This window comes from Amblyomma maculatum, chromosome 1 (genome assembly GCF_055883805.1).
Source record: "Amblyomma maculatum isolate TAMU_Amacu chromosome 1, ASM5588380v1, whole genome shotgun sequence".
NCBI lineage: Eukaryota > Metazoa > Arthropoda > Arachnida > Ixodida > Ixodidae > Amblyomma > Amblyomma maculatum.
Window position 1 is genome coordinate 134,804,209 of NC_139344.1, and position 19,466 is coordinate 134,823,674.

Genomic DNA, 19,466 nt, shown 5'->3' on the forward strand with positions numbered 1-19,466 from the left:
ATTTTCGCAGAAGAGAGTCGAAAAGCTATTTTAACATGATCCGTCATCTGTCGAGCAGTGAGACAAGCTCCATCCCGGCCGTTGGCGCGCTTGCCTCACTGCCCGAAAGATGCCGCACCTTGTTAAAATAGCTTTTCGACTCTCTTCTGCGAAAATTGTGCACGCCGCCGAGAGCAGTTTTTCTCGATTTCGGAAAATCTAGGCAAGTACCGATGTTGAATCACTTATCAGATAACGTAGACGATATTTTGCTACTTTGTGAACGTTATTTCAGCTCGAATGGTGTAGTAGATTTTGCATAGGAATGTTTTAAATCCCAGCCCCCAAATATTCAAAGCCCTGTACATGCGTTATTGCTGTGTGTGGAGAATCATGGCCTCAGTTGCCGCCCGCCGTGCCTATAAACCATGAAAGCAGCAAATGCTACTACCATGTTTCAGTGCCATGCAGCTTTCTATATGTGAAGCGCAAAGGCAAGGTCAAATGCTTTTTAAATGCTTCTGAGTTTAACGTGAGCGAGCAGAATGTGACCCAGCGAATTAGTATTTTTTGTGATCGATATAGTGACAGTGATGATACCACACGAACACTCTGTACGTCACTCACGAAATGTTCATGCGAGACTGTGGTCCCGGTTATGTTGTTGCTTCGCAGGAGAAAGACACGGAGACGAAACCGGAGAAGAAAGAGAAGACAGAGGAGACACCGGCTCCAGCCCCGACCACTACAGTCACGGTCACAGAGACGGTTCCGGCGGAACCAGAAGGTCCGCTTAAGCATATACGCACGATCATCCACATCCACGTGCCACTCGGGTAGTTAATGAGGAAAAATCGCTTGCTTTGTCCCTAATGTTTGCAAGTTACGGTTGGGTGCAATTACGCACCGTTATGACTGGCTGGCTGATGGTCTAAGATGGTGCTCGGTTTTCAGACGGTGAAGCTACGTTCTGAAAGCTTATCAGGAACCATATTATGGACAAAAAAAAAAAGAACCTACCGCACTGGAAATATTTGTTTTCAGTCCAGTTGAAAAGAACAAAGGGACGCCAAGAATCGGAACTGGAAATTTGTCATGAAAAATTATACTTCGACTGCCAGACACGCGAAAATTAAAATCAAATGTCAGCATAAACTGGCCACTTCAAAAAGCGCAGCATGAAAATTAGTGGAAAGATATTCGAGGCCTCGCAGTATTTGATAGCACAAAGGTGGGAAAAATAATACACGCGAAAAAAGTGGCTGACGTAGGAAACACGTTAATAAGCACTGAAAAGGAAAATATTTCGATCCGAATCAAAAAATCGTCAGAAATTAATTGCCTCCAAAGTGATGCATTGAAACCGACTCTTATAAATCTGCTGCTGTGACGTTTTCACTGACGGAGAGCCGGGATTTTAGATAGAGTTGTATTTAGCTTCATCGTACGCTCTGCACCTGCATCTGTTTTAAACGCGTTGTGCGTTTTATTTTTGTCTCTCTCTGTCTCTCAGCCGAATTACGCATAACATTTCTTGCTTGCAGCTCCAAAGGTTGAACCCACCATTGAGCGAACGGCCGAAATATTGAACAAGTGGAATACAGCTCGCCGCATGACGTCGACGTTCCCGTCAAAGCTGAAGGCGGCCGCCCTGCTTTCCGCCGCCGCGGATCGAGAGCGCGGTCCGGACAGTCCCACCAAGAAGCCCACAGGCTCAGAGACACCCTCCAGCGGCAAGTGATATACACTGTTGTGGTCTCAGTGCACGACACTGCATTCGCTACGCGAATACAGTGCTCCTTCTCGGAGAAGGCGAAAGTTATTACGCCGTGAATCGAGGCCTTTATGAGAGTGAACAGCTTGGCGCAACTTGACGCCCATGCGGAATGATACTTTCACATGTCTGCAAATTAGTTTAAAATCTTATAATTCTTCTAGTACCGTTAACTCGCAGCGTCGGAGGTGCTGGGGAACTGTGAAAGTGATATTGGCTTTAAAAAAAAAAAAAAAAGAGGGGGGGGGGGGGGTCCCAAGTGCACAGCAGGAGCGAAGACATTAATTGTAAGGTGTTTAGGTGGTTTTCCCGTTTTCCTTCTTCCGTATTTTCTTGTCTATTTTCGCTCGCTCGTGAAAATAACGCCCAAGGTGATGCGGCGGTGATGTGCCAGAGGAGCCGTAGGAAAGGAACCATAGCTTACTTTTTGAAAAATAATGCTATACCATGAGATCACCTCCACTACGGCGTCTCTCATAGCCTGAGTTGCTTTGGGACGTTAAACCCCACAAACCAACCAACCAACCAACCAACCAACCAACCATGAGATCACCACTGCGACGAAGAGCCGCAGTGCTGTCACGCACCTGCCACTGTTGGAAGGTGGCAAAAGGGCAAAAGGGAGTCAAAAGGCCCTTATCCTCTTTTGCCCCGCCGTGGTGGTGCAGGGGTTAGGGCGCTCGACTGCTGTGCCCAAGGATGCGGGTTCGAATCCCGGCCTTGACGGCAGCTTTTCGATGGGGGCGAAAAGCAAGGCGCCCGCATTCTGTGCGAAATCAGTGCATGCTAAAGAACTCCAAGTGGTAGAAATTTTTGCAGCCTTATAATACGGCGTCACTCATAGCCCGAGTCTCTTTGGGACCTTAAACCTCATAATTGAATCAACCCTTTTTCTCTTTTAGGTGAGAAGGGGAAGAGAACTAAAGGTAGCTGCCATGGGAAGGTGAAATATTCTGATCAAGTTAAAGGGTGTGCGTGGTGTTAGATTGTAAGGGGAGTCCTTGAAATGTGTGCGTGGTAGTGCGTGGTACTTACGTGTGGTCGTGCATGCTGGCAACGAGGTTGTTAACCTATCGCATTGCCGCAGCTAATGGCACTTAAGTCTTGTCCAAGTTTTACTTAGAACTACATGCAAAGAAAAGAACCAGATAGAAGAAAGAGAAAGATGCTGAGTTGTTAGGACAACTGGAACCCGAGTATGATTATTGGTGCTTGCATTTGTAAAAAAAAAAAAAGAAGAAAAAAAAAACCGTAGTGTGTTTATAGGCAGGTGCTCAAACATGTGGCTCTTAAATATATAAAAAGCCCTTTAATAGTGCTCTGTGCTGACAACGTTGAGGCCATGGTTCGAGAATTACAGAGTTCAGAGAACGCGAATCCGGATGACGTGTGCTGTCTGCAATGTCTTTGCAAGTAACTGTTGAATCAGTTCGTAAAAATTCCGGTTTGTCTTGATAAAATGAAGCATTTTCAGCGAATGGGTAGATCTATAGCCTGGCAGCACGAGATGCGAAGCGGGTGCTCCGTCTGAGGATGTTTACATATTTGGGGTATGTTTTATGTGCGGTTTTCGAATGCAGATGCACGGGGCCGAAAAGTGCAGTATAACCTGCAAAATTCCGACGAAGAGCCATTGGTGGATGGACACAACTTGGACGCACCATCTGGCAGCCGGACTCCTCAAGTAGAACAGAAGAAACAGAGCTCGCCAAGGCGAGTGCCAATCGTAGGCGAGAAATAATAAAAACGGGCAAAATAGACATTGAAATGCATGCGTTTAGTACGAAATCGTTATCCGCGAAGCAATGAAGTTGCTTGCATAATTAAATAGGGCCCAGGATAAATAAGCCTAACTGTAAAGAAGTTGAAGAGGCACTTTATTGTCATCACTGTTTCATTTGACAACGCGAGGCGGCCATCGCAAGCACACAGATGTGGAGCGTTAGGAGGCTACATTAAAAGCATCAAGAGCAGCGCGTAAAATGTGCAACGCGTGAAAGCCAACTCAACGAGCTTTCACAAAGGTGTTTTTGCTTTTCGATTTATCGAGCCCCAGTGGTGGTTAAGCAGGTGTAAAAAGAGGCCTAAGTTCGAATGTTGAAGGCCTTGGATTTTACCTTATAATAGTACCTCATGCGATTAAGGTGGCAAAATTTGGGTATTTAATTTTAATTAAATAATATTGCGATCATTAGGCTGCATAAAACAAATAAGGTCAGCCAACTCACCATGTGTCCCTAACTACTTTTTAAAATAGAGATACAAAAACAGAAACAAAATTTCGGTATTTTCTAAGAGGCTTCGTGGGATTCGTATTAAAGAGATAGTGTTACGTGGCCCGTGCACAGACAATTCGGCGTCGATGGCCGTCCGCCAGCGTTGTCTTTGACTGAGAGCGAAAAATCAAGAGCATGGCGCTGGCAGGCGGTAGCTGGCAGCTGACATGCTGACTGTACATATAGTTGCCTGCCATTACGTTTGGCAAGAGCTGCCAACACGGGCCTTTCCTCTCACATGGGAGGGTGATATTATAATCAGCCAGCCAGAACCGTTGCATCCACGTTCCAACCCCAGGTTACGCAGGACATTGTTATGGCTTGGTTAAAGCGGAGCTTTATATGTGGGCTGGAAGCCTAGGCTCTCGCGTCATACCCTTCAAGGTGTCCTTAAGTGTCCCCAATAATGGTTTTTGACTACCCTCTGAATTCTTGACCCCCCATGCACAGTGAGCTGCTTAAGAGGCGACTATTAGGCTGGAATATGACTTTTGATCGCTAGCCTAGAGGCTAGCGAACCTTTTGGCGCGTGGCTACCGCTGTATGTCATTTTACGACTGCATTACAGGTACTTACTCTTTTTCGACAGTATAGACATATTGTATATTGTTTATGTAACTGGGGTTAGCCCTGCCTCGTCACCTCGCACGAAGAAGCCACATGCCTCGCTCACATATCGAGTAGCGCGCACTTGTTTCTTTTATTTGCAGGGCATCGAAGCCCCTCTTGAAGTCTGTAGAGAAGCTCCGCCACGGGGTTGATTCCAAGGGCACACTCAAGAGAAAGGACAGCGGTAAGGAGCTACTTAAATTTAGTGGTTTCAACAGAATTGTGGCAAAAATATTATAGGGGTTTAACCCTGGTTACATCCAAGATCTAGTGATAGGTGCACGAGTATATTTTCGTATTCTACTCGTCGTCGAAACCTTTTCAACGATATGTGACGTTACGTTGCAGCGTAAAGTTATTTTTAATCACAATTGAAATTAATGTTATAATTATGACTTGTAATTAGTGTAGTGCAGTCATATTCAATATACGCTATCCAGGTATATATAATTTAATTTTGTATCGTGAAATTCAATATTTAACTGCAAATTACTAGTCGACGGTATTTATATCAGATGCATATTTAATCCTGGATAATGATTGTGTACATAAGCTATCCAACGAGATATGACTATATGCTGTCGCGTAGAGTTCAATTTTTAATCGCAATGGACTAACTAACTATGACGCGCAATTAATAGGATGTTCAGTTGGTCGTGTGCTTATAAAGGGTCAGTGAGTCATTCGGTCATGCACCAGCTCACAATAGCGCACTATACTAAGCGAGACTTGTCGCCTTCGAAGTAAGTCCCAGTTTGGTTTCGGCTGAGCTTAAAGGTCATCCGGAGATACCGAAGTAGTCCCTGGGTTTGTGCCCGGGGGAGTAAAGCTGTCGCTATAATAAATTAAAGCCTAGCTAACTTCTTCATTAGCAACATGGAGATTGCAGTTCTACGGAACTGAGGTCATGCTGCCTGTCTTGATATGAGAACACACATATGATGACTCAAGTTTTGTTGAATACAATTGCAGCCTGACAAGGCACTGACCAACACGCTTTCCCAGGCTGTTTTAACGCGTCGTAGCGAAACTTGCCGCAAGAATACCTCATTCGACTAGTGAAAATTGATCATCTTCACTACCTTACATACAAAAGGCCGGAAGGCTTTGTCAAGCGAGAGTTGATGAGTAATTGTCAGCACAATAAAAAACACGTTGTTCAAGGACTTGAGTACCGGATGTAAAACACTAGATAGAAGCCAATTACCCTTTTTTAATTGGAGAAAAATAACGCATCATGCCTATCCAGTAACACACATGCGAGTTGTCGTGAAGCACAAAAGGAAGGCGAGGACTACCTCTGCCTGCTTCATAAAAAAAGGAGTTCATCAGCGAAGTCAGGAAAGATAAGGCTGTCAGTTATGTGTGATCAGTGGGGCTTAGTATGTCATAAACCTAACAAGGGGATATTTTAAACCAACATCGTCTTAAGCGCAGCTACACGGCTTCAAAGCAAAGCCTCTTCTTTTAAGCCGATACCAGTTTGATCACGCTACAGTGCATGCCACTTGTGATTATCAGCTCATTGTAAATAAGCCTGCCGTACTTTAACTAGTACTCGGCGTCCTTAAAGTAGCAAATCAAAATGGCGACTAAATTCATGTAGTATATAGGCTTTTGGCTCTCCTAATGATTGTTTATATTGTGCTCGGTCGAGTGCAACAAGCATATACATACAAATGCATCGGTATTTGTTTTGGCGGCCCTATTAACAGTGGTGGTATCTCTGCAGGAGATAAGAAAGATGAGGATGGCGAAGGAAGCCGGACCGGTGCGCCCGAAGGCGCCGATTCAGACGACCGGTGTCCTCGTGAGACACTGCCGCTTCTGGACGTGGCCCTGCCCTATCCTGTGGTGCCCCGGCCAGCGCTCGTCCGCGAGATGAGCCGCCACCACGCCGAGCCCCACGTGCCGCGGGTGAACGTTTGCCCTCCGACACCCCTGCACAATGACCACGACGAGCGGTAGGGATCTTGGAACTGACAGCCAAACATGGGCAATTTCAGGCGCACAGATCAAGGCCTTCTGGTTTCGAATAAACGCGCCGAAATACTCCCATCTAGCTGGATGTACTACGAGCCATAGCATTGGACACATTGGCGGCACTGCGATCGTTCAACCATACCGTTCAACCATACTCGTATTGGCTGCGCTTGTACCCGTCTGAAAACATGGACTCAGTTATACGACAATGACGAACCTCCTAGCAACTATTCGTTTATTTCTTTTCGTGTCCAATACCGGCAATAACTTTCGTTACGCAGGGCGATTAAAAAAAAATCCATTGAGATAAGTCAGTGCGGTCTGTTCAGGACTTCAGGTGAACTGTACAGCAAGGCGGGCTTCATGTGCTTGACAGAGCAGTATAATTCCACAATGACTAAAACTGACAAATGAATATTTTTGTCTTGGATTTGTAGGCATATTTATAAATGCGAACTCAAAGGGCGTCAATATCGAAGGGGAATCTATTTTTATTTTTATTTCTTAAGCGGTGATGTGGCTCGAAATATCGAGCGTCAAAACATGCTTTTGAAAGTTCGCTGACAGGGATTTCCTATTACATATTTACAAAATAGCGTTGCTTGCATTTCTTATGCGCCGCATGTAAACGCCGTCTTTATATCGATGACGAAGAAGAAGTTCACCCAATTTCGCCGATGATACCACGCGTGGGGACGCCATTTTATATATAAGCAATACGGGAAAAGCAACTCCACGAACTTTCAAGTGCGCATTTTTGACATTCGATAAAAGATTCGACCCACACTGCCGAAAAATAAAATTTAAAAATTGGCCTCACCATCGATGTTGGCAACCTTCGGTTTCGTAATATAAACGTGCCCAATAATTAAAATCAGAAATAGACAGATAAGTTATTTGTGGTTAAATAATACGCTACACATTATCATTATCATTCTCATAAGCCTTATTCTCCCCACTGCTAGACAAAGGCTTCTCCCATATCCCTCTGATTAACACCACCTTTTTGCAACCTATTACATCTTATACCTGCAAACTTCTTAATCTCATTCGGCCACATAACTTTCTTCCGCCCACATAGCTACTTTGGCATTTGCTTGGAGTCCAGTCTGTCACCCTTATGACCATCGGTAACCTTTCCTTCGCCCTTCCCAAGCCCATTTCTTTCTTTTGATTTTAGCTGGTATGTCATTAACTCCAGTTTGTTCCCTGGTCAACTTTGCTCTCTTCATGACCTTTAATGCGACATCCTCATTTTTATTTTTAATATGTAACTGCGACCCTCAATTTAAGTTCAACCTCCTTCGTTGGCCCCAGTGTTTCTGCTCCGTATAGGTGAGTGGTGTTAAGATAGTTATGATACCAGGAGATTTTGCTTTTAGTGTACCGACTTGTTTCTTTTTAGCTATAAGAGGTGCCTCAGCGTGGTCTGTGTAGGTGGACTGGGCAGCAAGGCTAACATTATATTTATGGGCTTACTGATTCGAAAAATAGTTAATCAAAATTAGCTTATTACCTTATATATTTGATATTAAGGGGCAATATATATTGTGAAATTGAAGTCCATAAGCATGAGAGGTAAGTCTTCTTAAACATGTTTTAAATCGGCAGTGTCACTGAAAATATCGAACGTCAAAAACAGGCGTCTGAAAGCTCTTTCAGCTGGCTTTAGTGCATTGCACATTTAAAAAAAATGGCATCGTTTGCGTTTTTAGGCTTTATGATTTTTGTATTTGTATTTTTGTATTTTATGATGTAAAGGATGGTAACCTAACTTTGGTGACAATACCACATGCATAGACACCTTTTTATAAACTTGCAATGCGTAAAAGCCAACTCACCGAGGGTTTAGATACGGGGTTTTGAAGTTTGAAAAAGATTTTTATTTTTCGAGTCACGTTGCCAATTGAGAAAATTTATAACAGATACTCACCTTCTGTGTTGACGGCTTTAACCTTCGTGATATTGCCCGATAAAATAAAAATAAATACAATCTATCAGTGAATTTTAGTTAATAAATCGCGTAAACAACAAGTCTACAATATAAATAAGGTTCGTTTTGCTGTACAGCTAACCTTTGCAGGCCACAACAATGTATCTCTTACAGTTATCCTGTTGGAAATTCGTTAACAATAAAAAAATCATCCGGCAGCTTTTACTTTTTGTAAAATATAATTTCCGGTATTGTCGGTGTTGCTGCATCATCTACCTGCACGTACCACACTGTCGTATCTCCATCAGGTCTAAAAAATCTGGAGACATTAAAAAAATGGCCCATTTTAATAAAGCTAGCGACGAATGCACCGTTAAGTGTTAAGAGCATTGCTTTGCACCTACGATTCCACAACAGACAGAACCCACGTTTTCGGCCGCGCCGCAAGTGGAACACGAAGCCTGCACTTTCCGGCAACTGATTACCAACCGTTTCACATACAGGCACAGACAGCACCGTTTAGACAATGAATGCAAGAGCCATGCATTTCAGGCTAATCGGGCGCAGCTTCCCTCTGCGGCTGAGTACCTCGGTAGAATCACTTCAGTGCTTTTAGTTAATGTTTAAAGAGAAGTTGCTATCTTTAATGCGCTACAAAAAAAAAAAAAAAAAAAAAAGGTTGCTACTTTATTCTTACTTGCACAGCTTGCAATGTCTGCAATGTTTTTTTATATTCAGTTTCTGCGGTACTTCATGTCGAGAAGCATGTATAAGAGGCAGATTGCAAGGCTAGACAGCACTTGCTGTGGTTCCTATAATTAGCACAATGGACAAAGTGGTCCGATAAATTCAAATATGTGGTAACCTGTTTTCTCTGTAGACAATTTTGAGAAATTATACACAGGATACGGTTCGCAAGAACCGACCGAACGAGGATGGAAGTGTGCACAGATACTCTTGTCCCTGCGCTTTTTTTCCTCCTTCCTTCCCAGAAAACCACCAAAGCCCTTGGAGAAAAATAGCAAAGGGGGAAGCGTTGTGCTCACGGCTTCGACTTGTGGCAAAAGATGACAGCGTTTCAACCTGGTCACCTTGAAGCAAAACGCTGAACATGCTTTTGCGCCAACAAAGGTAGCCGAAGATAATTCAGTCCTGCGCTGAAGTTCTTGCACTTAGCGAATGAACTTCTATTTTCTAGAAATTCGGCCTCATTACATAAAAAAAAAAAATCTGATCAAGAGCGGCAAGTTGGGGGATAAACCTAGAACGCAAGCGACAACTCTAGGTATTAAAAAGGTTTTCTACTGCGGAGTCAATAAGTGAAACTTTCATGGTGACGGGTTTTGTAGAGTAACATTATAGGATAATTGCAACAAGCGATTATTCGTTCTTCAGTATTCTTGATGAAGGTGTCGCACGAAATAGGAGTGATCAAACAGGAAAAATTAGTAAATATCGTGGAGGCGTCATTTCCAGACATATATGAGCAACTCTGGGAGGGGTAGGAAATGAGTAAAGTTTGGTGCTTGATTTTGGTTATTTAGCAGCAGGGGTGCTGCTTACAAGAATTTTTAGCGTGTCAGCTGGAGCATGCCGGATTTTTGTGATGAACCGTGAATCTGGAACATTCAAAGGAAGGTATGCGCACCCTAGCAAAGTGCGAAACTTGACCTTGTCATTCGAAGTTTTTGCCAAGGTTATGGCCTAAAATGAATTCGGGTTCATCAGCCAACCTGGCACAGCTAGCGGCGGTATTCTCAGACTGTTTCGAGTGACTGAGAAATTACGGGCACATGTCATTTTTAAGTATGCATTAGCGTAGAAACTCCTGATCTTGTTCAATCACTTTTACCTCAGACGTGTAATCGCAAAAGCAACTGCCATCGTCTACAGACGGCTCAAAAGACGTAATTAACTCTACTCATGTCCTTTATTCGTCCTATTGCCCCATCGTGGTGGCCCAACGGTTAGGGCTGTCGACAGCTGAATACAAAGACGAGGGTTCGATGCCGGCCGTGGCGGCTTCTGCGTTTCGATTGTAGCGAAACGCAGGCGCCAGTGCCTGTGCAATGTCAGTGCACATTGAAAAAAAAAAAAAAAAAAGAAAAAGAAAACAAGAATTAAAAAAAAAAAAAAGCAGGCGGTTAAAATTATTCTAAACTCTTCAATATGGTGTCGCACAAAGCCCACGTTAATTTGTGGCGATACATTTTATATGCCCTAGCGTATCTTTCCAGTTTCAATGCGCCTCCTTGCCATATAATTTTTACAGTGCCGCAGCGATTAGTATTACCCGCCAAGCAGTGTCTTTTTGGTAATGGTTATTACTTTTCCATTAATTCACTTTTGACGCATCATGGAATATGCTTGCCCGGCTGATACTAAATACAGGCAGAACTGCCAAAATTGTCTTCTTCGCCGAGTAGCTCGGATACGTCCCATTATCGGCTATAAAAATTAAATACGGTAACTGAGAGCCAATCTTAAAAGAGATAAAAACACGAGCTCTGCAACCACACCAGCCGAAACACGGTCACAAGGCGAAAGCGAGCACACGAGGAGCTAGTGGAGCGACTGATGGATCGAATCGGTGCTGTGAAAAAAAAAAAAAAAATCCACGCGAGCACGCACTCATACATCGCGACGCTCGCATTCCACTGCGGCGCAAGGGAGGAGAACAAACAGGCTTACCCGTTTAGTAGAGCAGTCCATTATTGATGTTTCCGAAGGTGTGTCTCTCGTAGAAAACGCACCGGTGCGTCGGTGCCGATGCATCGCTGCGTAGGCCGCGTGCGCCATACTTAAATCTCTTCGGTCACTGAGGCGCGCGCGGTTTGTGAGCGCTGTTTCCTCTTTCCTTTCTGCCGTCTCTGTTCCTTCAGTCCTGCCGAAGCTAATCGGATTTTCCGTCAAGAATCACCTCCGGGAAGCGGGCTTCGTTCTCAGTGCCAGTGACGCGGAGGTTCGCGAAGCTCCTATTGATGTAATGAGGACGGTGGCATGTCGAAACTAATTCTTGCATGCTGACGGCGCAGTCGCGAAAAAAAAAAAAAAAAAACAATTTCACCAATGAGGCGATCATCTCGGCTCTCACATGCACTGAGAGCGATGACGAACGGAAATCTATGAGAAAGAGGCCTTACAAACGCTAGCGCCCGTCCGGGACTTAATTTTTGAGAAGGTCGCTCATTCCAGAACGTGCAGCCCTTAAGCACCCTGTAGAGAGGTACGGGCAAAATACTCCATAAATCAGTCAAAGCTGATTGATACGGGCTTTTTTTCAGCAAAGAAATCAGTAACGTTCCTGTCATTATGCGCTCTAAAATTTGTCACTTCCTTCTCCTTTCCATCCCACGATGAAAACAATTCTTGGTTGCAACAATGATTCCTGGGCAATCGTATTTTGTTACGAGTTGGTTCGACTGTATTGTGTAGGCTGTAATCTAGGCGATGCTCTCCGCTGATGATTGCTAACAGTAGCCGCCGACGAGGAGGAGTTCGAGGTGCTCACCAAGGTGCACCTTCGATGTAGCGCCACGTTCTTCGCCCTTCGTATCAAAACAGCTAACCAACCGCTCGTCGTAGAACATTCCAATTGATGTCACGTGATTTACCGTTGCATGCAGCATACAGCTGCAAGGCAGGTGGAGGGCTGGCTAGCGAGAGGGATTCGAAACGGTGATATATCTACAGCTTATGAGACTGCTTATGAGAATGCTTGCAGCATTCACCTTTCTATAGGCCCCTGTTGGGCTACAGCTGTAGACTCTTATACTGCTCTATGTCAGGCTGAACAATTTGTATGGCACGAGGTCAGCAGCCACCGCAGGCATTTGCTTCTCTATAGCCCTGTATACATGGACTCGACAGAGTCGGGTCGAGTAAGCCTGTCGAGTAAAAAAACCAGTTGTCGGGTTCATGTATACACAGTCGGGTCGAGTAAAATAGCCGTGGAGCGGGTCGCGTTAACTCGCTTGCAGGGGGTAGGTTAACTCGCTTGACCCGCTTGTCTAAAAGCACGTAGACGCTGTCGAGTCAGGGAGTCGAGGAACTCTGGGATTAAAAAGCAACCGGAACGACGAGGAGCGTCAGTGAAGTTGAATGCTTTTTAGCCCTCATCAACGATAAAAAACAATAATCGAAGCTCTCGATAGTAAAAGGCAACGGAATCAAATACGAGTAAGAAACTTGCACAATAACTTCAAATCCAGACACTACGCGCCGCTGCGAATAATTACTCTCTAGAAAGCGAGTTCATGTAGACACCAATTGGGTCGGGTAATGGTGACCTCGCTTACTCGACGCTTACCCGATCCGGTGCTGTCGAGTCCATGTATACAGGGCTTATATATGCCAGCGTAGAAAACTGCGTCTTATAGTCTATAGCTTTAGATGCGTATACTTTGCTAAAGGGAGCTATAACCGTTTCTAGGGCCTAAGTTCTATAACTATAGAGGCATTTACTTACTTGTAATGGGCTACAGAAAACTGTATGACTACTTGTTTGTAGATTGAGGAACGTACACAGTTTTCTGCGTCTTGCTGAAGGTATGTTGTACGGTTGAGAAGGTGCAGAATTTTCAGTAGCGCTGTTTGCACGTGTTCTTATGGTACTTTACAGCCCATCACAAAATACTATAGGCATACATAGTCGACCATAAGATATTGCACTGCCGCACATAGACCATTTTCATATGGGACACGTGTTCTTACCATGGAATAAAACGAGTAACTATATAAGAAGGAGCCCCACTGCATACATTTGCTTCCTCCAGATATCGATAGACCTGAGATATAATCTATCCTGCTTTAGCTTGAGCAGATGGGTTTCACGTGAGTAATTCCATTTGTACGAGATCTCTCACCTGCGATGCCTGCGGCTTGCCTAATGATAAAAAACTAAAAGCGCAAAATTGATGCGCGCAGACAAAAGAGAGGGTTGCAAGTTTCGAGACAAAAATAGCTGCGTATGATTGTTAAGCTTATAAAATACAAATAAATTAGGTGCTGTATGCGAAAAAGAAATAAGAACCTATACCTTTTGTTTCTTTAACAGGAAGATGTACACTGATCGCGAGGACACGGATTCACTGTGAAGAGTGCTCTGCTGCTTGCCAGCAGACAGCCAGCGGTGGCAAGTCAACAAGTGTTTTCAATCGTACTTCATGCCTTCACTTTCCTTGCACTCTGATGTACCATAATTTCTTTTTCTCGCACTCTACACCTTCAAGAGAACAACACTGCTTTTGAAGACCCTTGTGTATGGGCAAATAAAAACAACAATGCAGCTTGTGGTTCTGTTTGCTGCGGGGTAGAAAACGGTTACGAAACGTCTCTGAATGCTTTTTGTTTTCAATACGGCTTTCTGCGTGCGTTTAAAGCTCTACTGCGTGTACGTTCTTACGTTGCGTGTTATTGCTTGCTGTATCTCGGCATCCACATCACTTGTCCTGTGAAACTGAATTCCCTGTAAAAGTAATGCAGACGCGGCGACCGCTCTGAACGCCTTGTGCCGAAAAGAGCGTTTGATGTAAACGGGAACCTAGAGGCTGACAAAACTTTCAAGACTGTCAAAACTACCGGGCGCACTTGGAACCTTACATACACCTCCGGGTGTTTGCTGCATCGTTGAGGCCATTGCCCAGCTTCGGGTTAGAGTTGCGGGCTGTTCGCGGCACGCATCAGTAATGCACCGCACGGCCGAGTTGGCATTTCGGTTCCGCCGGTGGGAAACGAGCATCGACCTTGCGAGGGCGGAGGCCTGGCGTGCCGCGCCGGGCGGGATGTCGACGTACGTGCGAGCGTCGCGTGAGGTAACCGGCAGGAAGAGAAGCACGCCAGCAGGCGTAGGGGGTCCGCGTCTGAGCAAGTGAAAATTCGGTCAGACAGCCTGTATCAGGCTCGTGTAGGCATCAAGGCCGGAGCCGGCAGGGCGCACAAAGGGCGGCCTGGTGCGGCCGGACTCGCGGTAGCCAAGCGTGACCGGCGGTGGCTCACAAAGGCCTCAACCGGTGCACCACTTTCCGCCACCGTGGCTCCGCCTCGCGCCGCTTCCAGTCGCCGCCATGCCGGCGACAGTGGCGAGTGGCCCGGCGGCAACGTTATCGTCGCTCCGAAACTCACTCCCAAGCGGAACTGATCTAATCTGTCACGCGCTGTGCACGTACTTTGACGCTGTGGAATGCAAATGCGGTTTCTCCCATGAGGAACCGTTTGAACGCGGGTAGCCCGTTTCCGGACGCGCCTTAAGACAGAGCAAACGGCCACCCGAATGGACAACGGTGTTGAGTCTCGCGCGTCTCACAACGACGACGTGCCTCCTTTGAGCTCGTTGGCGCGCGCAGCTGTGCTCGCCGCGCCTCATTGTCGCCGATAATAACGGCGAGAAAACGGCTGCCCGGTGCGAAGGAATGCACGCCGCTCGGCGAGGGCAAGAACGCCAAGGCGAGGCGCGCCCTCGCCGCGATGTCGGCAGCTGGTTCCCCTCGCTTTTGGTCGGCTGCAAGGTGTTTCCCACGACGTGACATCTTGTCCACACTGCCCTATTTGACCCGGGCTCCTTATTCGCCGTTTTAAAGTGGTGGTAAACAGAAGCAAAAAGCCCAGCGAAGTTGGCAAATGGGTTTACATCATCGATTCCAACCTTCAGCTGGAACGAGATGAAAAGCGTTGGCTGGTTTTTTTTGTTTTTTTTTTGAGAAACTGTGCCATCATAGCATAAGTTTCCTGTTCGTTCGTTTGTGTCTGTCATTAATATTTCAATCCGTAATGAATAAAAAAAAGTTGAATTCTGATGCTTGTTGGACCAGGTTGTGAACGTTTGAAATCCAGACATTTAATGGTGGGCGTTCGAAAGTTACCTTCGCAAAACCATTTGCCGCTGACCACTGGCTTCCATCATGTTCTACTCGACAACTGCAGTACGACAGGAGTTTCCATGTGTGCCATTGTCGACGCGGACTTGACATAAATACTGGACATCATAGCTTGGGACAACAACTTCCACCGTATAGATAGGGCAGGAGCCAGTGCTTAAAGTCTGACTCCGTCGGAGGTGGGCTCTCTAGGGATTCGAGCACAGGCGGAAAGGGAAATAAAGAGGGGGAGAGAGAAAGCGACTGGTTGCCTGTTTTGCAAATCGTTTTATACAAAGTGGAGAAATGATTTTTCTCTGGCTCTGGTTTTATAAAAAAAATGTGTTAATGGTTCCTATTGAAACTCACCGGCAAGAATAACAGATAACAGCTTGCTTCATATTCATGCAATCGTTATACATTCGATTGCGTGGTGTCTCAGATCCCTTTTAAATTTTGTTATGGAGTCTCATACCCCTCGAGACTCCCCTGACTTAAAAAGCCCTGGGCGGGACAGAAAGGGGACAGCGAGCAGACGAACAAGCGAACCATACTTTTCTCGACACGACTAAAATAGCATATCGTAAAATCAATAAGAACATTTCTAAGTGTGCACAAAATGCATGCGAATTGATTGATAAAAAAAAAAAAATGAGTAAGAGATGAAAGAAGTGGATGGTAGCTTTGAGCGTGGTGGGCACGCGAAAATGTAAGCTTGTAACAAGATTATTTAAAAAGCGACACTATACTCAAATAGCCAGTGCATTTGAACGCCACGTAATAGCATGGTCCGCTTTATTGCTGCGAGCTCAATGCCGCCCAAAGCCTAGTCCCAGGCAGCGCAAACCGTGGGCCCAATATTGGGAGTGTGTTGCCAATGTCCGACCGTATACATGCAACAAGTACGTTGCCAACACACCCCGTTGTTGGGCCGACATTTGCGCTGCCTGAGGTGCTGCTAACTTTTTCTGACCTCCTCCGGCTGCAGCTACGTTCTTTAATGTTAATGGCACCCTCTGAGCCCCTACGTGCCATCTCTATTGATTTACAACGAAAAAAAAAAATACAAGAAATACTGGCTAATTCAAGATAAAGCTTGTTCATCTAAGCTAAGCAAATATTTATCCAGGAAAAAAAAAAATTCTCTTCGACCAAATAATTTGTAGGACGTCCTCCTGTTAAGATTGAGAAAATCACATTGCCCATCGAAATACCTTCGATTTTAATACGTTTCAATGGCAGTTCGGGGAGCTTCCTTTACTTCTCCTATATGTGCGACATTTAAACTCAGGTCATAAGTTTTAGTACAATGTGGGATATCCATGCGATGGCCTCTTAGGTTAGCCGATGAGCGCCGAGTCTTTTTTTTTTTTTTTCCCCGTTCTAAATGCCACTTAAAGAAGCTTGTAGTGCTCCTTTACATTTAGTGAAAGTTCGTAGTCTGATATGACTGCCATTGGTGTGAAATGCAGTTGATTGAAGTAAAATTCAAGTATTTGCCAGGTATAAATTATTTAAATTCATTATTTTCGTTCTTGCCCTACACTGCGTTCAATAATGAGGAGAGGGTCTAAGCTTGTTTGATTTTCATTAACTGAAGCTCCATACTCTTCACATATGTACAAAGGAGATGCTGGCAGCGTTATGTTGGCTACTACTTTGTTTATATTGTATAGTAAAAACTACTTCCGCGAAAACAAATAAAACCAGAACATGACACTGAAGCAAGAATTCATCGCGACATTAATCACGACGCATTGCTCTGATTTAATGCCTCTTTCTTACAGCTTGTCGACTTTGTTAAAATCACAATGTATGAGGCTCAAAGATCCGATTAAGTCAATGGCATACTCTGGCTCTGCTTCTGGTTTAAGGACAAACTAAACTACTACAGGCTGTGAAGGTTGCACAACATAGATCAGAAGGTACATGAGAGAAAGAGGGCAAGTCAACTAGCCTATCAGTGTTCAAACGAGTGCGCAGGCTTACCTAAAAATGCTCTAGCTGTCTCAACATGCTGAACATTTGCTCAGTCCTTAACAAGCCGCATCGTTCCCCATCTGCGCGCCCTTATAGTTAAAACACAGCTGGCGTCTCTTGACTTTTCTAGAGATAAGATCGAATGTACATTTATTTTACAATTGCGGGCGTGTGTTTGATTCAGTTCAATATATTATAAATTTAACGCAGAGCTTGCTCTAAGCAGTCAAAGAAGTATTTATAAAAGTACGAAACATACGTAAGTACCTGATTCTAACACTCACCCCCCCTACCTGTTTATGTTCGCAATAACGGGCAAAAGTACAATTTCTGGAGAAGTCTTTAGTGAGGTCCACGTCTGTTTTCGCGTTACTGCTAGCCGGTCGTGTGGCGGCTCTTTTTCGCTGCCGTCGTGGCTATCGCACCACTTCGAAATAACAGGGACCTGACAACCCAGTTGTAAGGCGACCAGTCGGAGGCAAATTGAGATCAAAGACGATAACACAGCGAGCCTTCCGGGCTTTCCACACTCGCCTGAGGCCCAACGGACTAGTCTGGTAAGCGCTGAACTGAAATGCCAGTGGTCTTTAATGCAAGGTTTATGTTCGGAATCCGCCACGGCGCAGGCACGTAACACTCGTTTGGAAAAACGAGCAGGTTAAATCAGCCGAATTTTCGTTAGCGCAACCAATTTGCATGCGTATACAAGCTTTTTTTTTTTGCTTTCTTTTTTGCTTTTTTGCTCATGCAATTCAGTGTATTATGGCGATAGCGAGCACGGGCACGGCACGCGTGCTGCCCGCGGCTTGCCCATCTAATTTCAGTTGGTCATTTTTGTAAGAAGATCAAAATCAACCTATACACAGTAACGTCTGCAGATGGACTTGATATCACTAAGATGCCAACAATGCCAACCATGCCAACATGAAAAGCTTAACCGCCACCTTGCGGTGGCGCGCTTTAGGCTTTGTATCAAATTGTAACGTGCATGTCGTTTGAGGTCAGGTTTTCGTGAAAAACCAAAGGTAGACATTACATTTGAGTAAATTTGGTAAGATTTTCTGCGCACGGAATTCATCCCGTCTGCTCAGAATCAATACACGCAGCAGTGCGGAATTCAATGTGCACAGTTGAGCACATGCAGCTCCAAAGTATGCAGCGCTGTAAAAGCGATATACGTTGACGTGTCCTTCGAGGGTGTAGCGCTTCCTGCCGTTCCAACGCGTTAATACTATGTTTTATAGGTCTTAATAATCGTTCATAGTCGGACCCAACGACCAGCGCTGAGCAGCACTGATATTCGTCGAGGTCACGCTTGCTGGCAGCGCGACTTGTCCATTTGTATGTTACTAAGGCTTTGCGTGCCGACTCGAAAAGAGGATAAAGGCAAAGAAGAACGTGGGGCATAACCCTGCCACAACGGAGCAGTTGTCAGTCAACGTCTATCGTTTCTCGCATTTTCCGAGATACATTGCGCAGCTGCATGCACCACCTACCCACAGCAAAGCCTTCGAAAGCAGCCGGTGAATTAGTCGAAAACATATGTGGAATATCGCTGACAAAGGCATCTCGACACTGCGGACCTCGGGACTCTACTTCTACGGTCGCCTGCTTGAAGCACTGTTATCTGGACCCCGGTCATGAGGGGGGGGGGGGGGGGGGGGCAGGGAAGAAAGCGAATCGGGATTCCCTGGGAGAGATACAGCTGTAAAGGAAATGGGGCTGTTGCACGCACAAAGCAGCAAAACGGCGAGAGTTCACAACGAAACTGTAAGTGCCGGGGACAAGAGCAGCGCCGGTGACCCGCACCCGACCGTGCCCGTGCGAAAAAAAGGAAGCCGCCCAAAATTGCAGTGGCAGCGCGAACGAGAGAATAGCGCCGGGAAAGGGTACGCTACTTGGGGTTCGATTAGCCACCTCGGCAAGGGTGCGTGGAAGAAACTGGGCGCCCCGGTGCAGCCATGCGGTTCGATATATAAGCCTGTGCCGCGAGGGCATGCAGCGCACCGGAAGGTTTCGAACGCTGTCCTGTGGTGTGGTGTGGCTGGGACATTTGCTTCGGAGCACTGACTCGGACC

The 19,466-nt window shown here is 45.5% G+C and overlaps 2 protein-coding genes across 3 annotated transcripts in view; both read left to right on the forward strand.

The window, feature by feature from the left end:
- Positions 1-819, forward strand: part of LOC146203982 (transmembrane channel-like protein) — a 46,522-nt gene extending 45,703 nt beyond the window's left edge. Inside the window, exon 17 of the mRNA XM_084603853.1 lies at positions 655-819. Within this exon, the coding sequence (XP_084459979.1) occupies positions 655-819 (165 nt within the window). The remainder of the gene's footprint in view (positions 1-654) is intronic.
- A 772-nt stretch (positions 820-1,591) lies between these two features.
- LOC146203983 (uncharacterized) lies at positions 1,592-13,834 on the forward strand. Of its 2 annotated transcripts, XM_084586081.1 has the most exons (5): positions 1,592-1,712; positions 3,334-3,466; positions 4,740-4,822; positions 6,374-6,602; positions 13,611-13,834. In XM_084586081.1, the coding sequence occupies exons 1-5, from the start codon at positions 1,592-1,594 to the stop codon at positions 13,648-13,650; spliced, it is 606 nt and encodes a 201-aa protein (XP_084442207.1). In that variant the 3' UTR covers positions 13,651-13,834. The 2 variants fall into 2 exon arrangements, 1 of the variants encoding a protein (XP_084442207.1); XR_014702614.1 differs by lacking the exons at positions 1,592-1,712; positions 3,334-3,466; positions 4,740-4,822; positions 6,374-6,602 and adding exons at positions 8,066-8,199; positions 9,547-9,685.
- Positions 13,835-19,466: the final 5,632 nt, after the last annotated feature.

Excerpts from the sequence above, each read along its gene's own strand:
- LOC146203983 (XM_084586081.1), top strand. The coding sequence starts at position 1,592 with ATGACGTCGACGTTCCCGTCAAAGCTGAAGGCGGCCGCCCTGCTTTCC. Across the intron at positions 1,713-3,333 it reads CTCAGAGACACCCTCCAGCG|ATGCACGGGGCCGAAAAGTG; the intron begins GCAAGTGATATA and ends TTTCGAATGCAG. Across the intron at positions 4,823-6,373 it reads ACTCAAGAGAAAGGACAGCG|ATAAGAAAGATGAGGATGGC; the intron begins GTAAGGAGCTAC and ends TCTCTGCAGGAG.